Source organism: Pseudorca crassidens, chromosome 4 (genome assembly GCF_039906515.1).
Source record: "Pseudorca crassidens isolate mPseCra1 chromosome 4, mPseCra1.hap1, whole genome shotgun sequence".
NCBI classification, from domain to species: Eukaryota; Metazoa; Chordata; class Mammalia; order Artiodactyla; family Delphinidae; genus Pseudorca; species Pseudorca crassidens.
In genome coordinates this window covers 19,662,214-19,668,292 of record NC_090299.1, presented here as the reverse complement: position 1 = coordinate 19,668,292, position 6,079 = coordinate 19,662,214, and the positions used below count along the sequence as shown (strand labels likewise).

At 35.6% G+C, this 6,079-nt stretch overlaps 1 protein-coding gene across 3 annotated transcripts in view; it reads right to left on the bottom strand.

The window, feature by feature from the left end:
- Window positions 1-836: 836 nt before the first annotated feature.
- Window positions 837-6,079, bottom strand: part of TRPC3 (transient receptor potential cation channel subfamily C member 3) — an 82,212-nt gene continuing 76,969 nt past the window's right edge. For 2 of the 3 annotated variants that reach the window (XM_067735151.1, XM_067735153.1), the window contains 2 exons: window positions 5,343-5,418; window positions 837-2,653 (listed from right to left, as the gene is read on the bottom strand). In XM_067735151.1, coding sequence (XP_067591252.1) covers window positions 2,511-2,653; window positions 5,343-5,418 — 219 coding nt within the window. In that variant the 3' untranslated portion in view covers window positions 837-2,510. The remainder of the gene's footprint in view (window positions 2,654-5,342; window positions 5,419-6,079) is intronic. The other variant, XM_067735152.1, reaches the window with a different exon arrangement.

Here is a 6,079-nt window from a genome sequence, read left to right as displayed (position 1 = left end):
CGTGGTGATTTATTGAGGGGATGCTCTCAGGAGAAAGGGAGGGAGGGAGGAAGGATAAAACAGGGAAGAAGCTAAGAAAAGATTTGGTCTCAGCTGGAGTCTAGCTGCAGCCTAATCCTATCCAGAGCTCTGAAACATGAACTGCACCAAAAGAGTTGGCCCTACCTTGACACAAGGGGACAGCTTTTTGTGCGACCACGCCAGCTGGTCGTTTATTGGTGTGAGGAGGGGAGGTCATAACGACAGGGCTGCTTTCTTTCAGCTGAGGGCAGTTCCCTGGGGAACAGGATAGCTGGGACCTGTTAAGGAGCCAACACTCTGGATCTGAGAGATGCATGCCCTGGTCCATTCAAGGCAATCTGGGCAGGGCACCCATAGTATCAATAGCATCTACCACACCTTGGTATCACACCTTCCTCTGGACTACCACCCAGAAACTACAAAAAAAGAAAAAATGTGAAATATCAAAAACATACTAGTTTTACACAAGCATAGTAAACAAAGGAGAAAAAACCCTATGTTGAGAGCTCTAGAGTTGTGAAAGGTATGGACTGAAAAGATGTATGTACTCACGTGGCATAGATGACGTGAGTTTTATCTTCACTCAAGACTCCAAGAATCCTAAACTAGCTGCTTTTAACACTTTTACATTCAACATTTTTCCAACCCCAATCAAAAATATTACTTATTATTCTGCTCCATAGCTGTAAACAAAAATACCCACACTTGGAATCCTAGACAATACTATGGATAAGACTGAAAGTGTTGTCTATTATGGACACTCCATATCTTTACTGCTGTAATATAAAGTATAGTAACATATAACAATGAAAAATTCAGTCTTTTATTCTGTTCTGAGGTATAACATAAAATACATAAAGTTTGAACCATGTTTAAGACAAAATACTATTAGCATAGCACAAAAGCTAATGAAATATCCTACAATGGTAGCAAAAAATGTATAAAGTTCTTTTCTTAATTAAGTCCTCAAAAGTAGAAACTAAGAAATAATCTTTAAAGAGCTTTATGTAGTTCCATTTAATGTTCATTTTTGTCTTCATGTCTAGAAAGCCTTCCTGTGTGATAGCAATGACTCAAAGTATTATGTATGTAATTGGCTTTTAGAACCTATAAAACTATTTATGATCTATGATCATAATTTGTATTCTGGTAAGGTTTGAGAGGAACAGACTGAAGAGAATTAGGACGGTAAGCATAACTCTGTGAGAGATTTAAACCTAGCTGGTTAAAACAAATACTTTGACGTTTTATGGTCTGTGAAGAGAGGAGGGAACTTACCAGTCTGTATCCCCTTTCCTAGTAAAGTCATGAGGCGTTGTGGATATTACCAGTGTTCAGCTCAGTTATATAGTAAGTCATACACATACATCACAATCTATTTTGTGTAGCAAGTGTAAGTGAAATGCCTTGATAAGGAAAAGGATGTCAATCATTGTAAGCAATGATGGCAAGAGATGCCTCAAAGGAAAATGAAACCCAGCTGGTGATGCTTGGACATGGCTTTCCAGGTACACAGCCTTTGCTCCTTCCTATTCCTCCCCATAGCATGCCCTCCAAAACTCAGAGTGGAGCTAACAGGCAAGATATGAAGTCAGTTGTTGATAACTTATTTAGCATTAAAGCATCAGAGGCAGAAATTAGGAGGTTATAACAAACTAACAACCCTGCATAATCCCCGACTCTACAAAATTCACCACCCCACTGACTAAAGTCACATTACTGAAAAAAACCAAATGAAAATCTAAGACAGTAAGCAAAAAGTATATACTTTAGAAAAATCTTTAATGTGTTGTTTTGAACAATTCTATGAAACAAATATGTAATGTAATTATATTTTCTAGTAACCCATTTCATTGTGAAATTCTTCATTCAGGGCTCAAAGCTTCTAGGATTATCAGTGATGTCAAAAATTCTAAGAAAATCTGACCAAGTCATAGCTGTTTGTAAAATTTTTTGTTTATATTTTTCAAAAAAAAATCTCTTTAGCACTTGGACAAGGGAATATATGCTACATAGTGATGGCCTTTTAATTTTTATTTGTATTTTGTTGGCAGTTCAGTTCAGTTGGTTTTGACAACATTTATTGAGCACCTACTATGTACCAGGCACTGTACTAGATGCTGGAGACACAAAGATGAATAAGACATGGTCCCTGTCCCCAAGGAGCTTACAGTCTCTTAGAGGCAAACAGGTAGTGCAAAGACATAGAGTTTATTCTAAAATGGACAAAAATATCAATAATGTAGTAATATTGGGCCTTTAAATACAATGGCACGTCATTGTTTGTAATGTCAAGGCAGACAATTAAAATGAAGACCATTTGCATGTGATAAAACAGTAAAATCATTAAGACCTAACTTTTAAAGATTCACATGATAAAGGTAGTTAATACTAAAAATTTACATCATAGTTTTTCAAGTATTTCATACTTAGGAATATTATTGCCCACAATTGTGCTACAGTCAAAGCCATAATTCCAGGTTACTGAATCATTCACATCTCAGCACGCTGGGATTCAGTTTCTCACTGAGTTTATGAATTAGAATGGCTAATTCCTCAGTCGCTTGGCTCTTGTCCTCCAAAAGTTCATAGCGAAGGCTGGAGATATCTTGCTTGATTTCTTTTAATTCACCTACGGTATTTGTATTAAAAAACATATAATTGGTAATTTGCCCTTCGTATTTAGAAAAAAACAAAGAGTGAAATTTATACATGAATGCATTTGTCTCATAACATCTCCAACATAGTTACTTTAGAATGTTTAAGCAATGTCTGCCTTTAAAAATGTACTGGCTTTTGAAAAAAAAGCTATAAAAAGTAGTTCAGCTATGTTTTAAAAGTAAAACTCAGCTAAAGTATTGTCCTGTGGCTCAGCCAATTTTTAACACAGGGTGATTTCTCTGTTAACTGGTCTATAATCAGAGTATCTCCTTTCTATCTTCAGGGAGTTTGTCTGGTTCCCTGAGCCATAAGGGTTGACACCTATATGGATCATCTCCCATTGCTAGGCTGGAAGGAAATCCTAGCAAAATGAAACATTTCCAAAAATGAATCAATCTATATAACAGGCAAATACTCACATGTAAGAAGTAAACTGAGGTCAAGTTTGAAGTAAGGGAAAGGAAGGAAAAAGAGTAGGGGTATTTCTTAGGGAAGGCAGTGGCAATGAACATGGAGCTAAGGAACAAACAAATTAGTTTCTGTGGCACAGGGGATGATGTATAAGGAAATAACAAGCAATGGTGAAATTAAGGAGTTTAGATGTAGTACCACTGGCAATGTTTACATACGCAGAAGTCTCCATAGGAAACTTCTGGCTATTAAAACACAACTATTCCCATAATTTAGCTTGGTAATACTTTGAGCATGTGTAGATTGCAATTAATAACTGGATTCTCTTGCAAATAATTGTAATGTAGATAAGCCATTGACTTTGAAAGGTAAACCTTGGCGCATGAATTTATCTTGAATCCAAGAAATGATTCTTTAAATCACTGGCACTTTAATAGCTTTCTATAATAGAATCATATGTAAAACATATCTTTCATGATATTTCCTGGTATCTTTATGATGCTTTAAAGTATAATCTATGTTCTTTTATTATATAAACGTCAGAACCTTTTATTTTAAAGAATTCTAGCTCTTCCTCAAGAATACACACAAAACATTTGATTCTTTTTGTGGCAAAAAAAAGGTGGGGGGGGGGCTTTTCCTTTCACATTTGGCAACGTAGAGGAAATAAACTGATCAAATTAGAAATCGCGAGGCCAGTCTTTGGTGGAAGAAATGGATTCTCACAGCATTTAATATCATATTTGGACCATAAGCCCAGTGGGCCCCCTTTCACCTCCCTACTACTACATTCTTCTTCCTTGTTTTTGAGTTATGGGAAGCCTACACACTAAGTGTTGTACTTAGTTTGCCAATAGAGGAAACACAAATTACTCAACCTCTTCGGGATTTAGCTTCTTCATTTATTCAGTGAACAGGTTAAATTATATGATATACTTTCTTAGTTAGAACTTTGTTCAAAACTCCAAATTTTCCTTAATTCACTTTCCTCTTTTGTATAAAAGGACTTGGAAGATGACTCCTTGTTTTTGATGCTGTCATGGTGGCCCATTGCCCCCTTCACTTAGTTTTTTTGTTTGTTTTCAGGGAGGTTATGGTACAACAGATAAGGTTTCTGCTTTCTAAACTAAAACTCAGTTCCAATCCTGTCTCTCTGAGACTGTTTCTAGGTCAACATGATTGGGTTTTTGCTGGTTTCCAATCACACATTCTTAGATTTCTACAAACACATACCATTGTATTGACTCAGATTTGTAAGAGATTCCTTGTATTAATCAAGTAATGGCTTCAAAGCTCAACAGTTTAGTTTAGCCTTTTCTTATCAGCGTAGCTCTATCTAGTAGCATCTCACTGGTGTTGAAAGCTATAGTTTCTATTTTTAGGGCAACTTATTTCTCCCTGGTTGAATTCTTTCCATCTCTGGACCTGTACTTTGTCTTATACCCCAGCCTTTGATGAAAAACTGTTACAGTCCAGACAGACGTGCTGCCTAGGATATGCCTGGAAAACAGGTGCCAAGAAGAAAAGTGAAAGGCAAAAGAGAAACACCAGATGAGAAAAATGGGTTAGAGATTTCTTTCTGGACAACAAAGTAAAGATTTTTCTGAAGAAATGTGGATTCTGTTTGAGCCAACATTATTCTATCTGCATCACTGGAAAAATGTTAACACTCAATGTGAACTCCCTGAAACAGAAGTGAAACTACAGACTACTTATGTAATAGGGATTAAAAACTCCCAGAAAGATGGCAGACTTTACATTCTAAGAAATCAGGGCATTCTGTAGTGATAAACTGTCTCTGATTGACAATTTAAGTGACGGTTTCTTTAAAAAGAAAGAGTTTTAGAAATGTAGCGTAAGATTCTCCTGTCAATCTTGGAGGAACCCAGTTACCTGAGATTGGATTTTTTTTTTCACACGTTTTAATTTTAATTTATTATTAAAATGTTTTGTACTGAAATCAGTAATGCTCCCGTCTTTCCTACTGGGATTAAGTGGCTTAGTCTTGCTTTGATATATTATGATGAGTCAAAATACAAGGCAACTCCAAAATCAACTTAAATTTGTTTTCTTTTTTTTTTTGAAAGCAGGGTAAGAAGGAATTGCACTAACAATAGTTATTTCTGGTTGACTTTTACTTTCATTTCTTACTCTCCCATATTGGATTTTTAAAGTATCCTTCAATATGAAGTTTTCCAAGTTTATTAAATTAGTTGTAAAAGGATGTTTCTCAAGTTGAAGGTGCTTACCTTCATTAACTTCATCATTTTCTTTGTCTACTTGTGCTTTCAAAACATACCGCTTTATAAGTCTTTTCATTATCTGCTGTTGGGCCAAAAAAAAAAAAATTGGATCACCAATGATACACATAAGTAATCTGGATCCTATTTCCCAAAGAGCCTTACATACCTGTAAAGCAAAGAACCCAGGGGAGAGAAGCTGTATGTAACTATTTACAGAAGACTCACCCAGATTTCAGAACCTCATCCCTTTTCACCTTGTACTGAGTTTTACTGAATGATCCACAAACATTGCCCTGACCCAGCCTTCATTCACCCTCACTGCCACCCCACTCCGGGGATGCAAGAAGCTTCGAAAGAAGTTAAGCTAAAAGACTTCAATTCATGGCTTCTCTTTCAAATAATGATTCTCTTTAAGGCGCATTGACACTAAATTATCATCTATAGATACCACCTTATTTCTCACTGTTTAAAAAATATATGTTCAATACGGAGAATTTGGAAAATACAGGGAACTAACCAATAAACGAAAATCATCAATGATCCCACCGTCCAAAGATAATCATTGCTGTTATTTTAGTGTATGTCTTTCCAATATCTTTAAATTTTGTATATATACTAATTACTATATGTATTACATTTTATGTTGTCTAAATACCATATATTCTGTTATATGTTTTCCTCTCATAGCGATATATGTTGTGAATATATTTCAAACTAAATAAATGCTCTTACAAGATAATTAT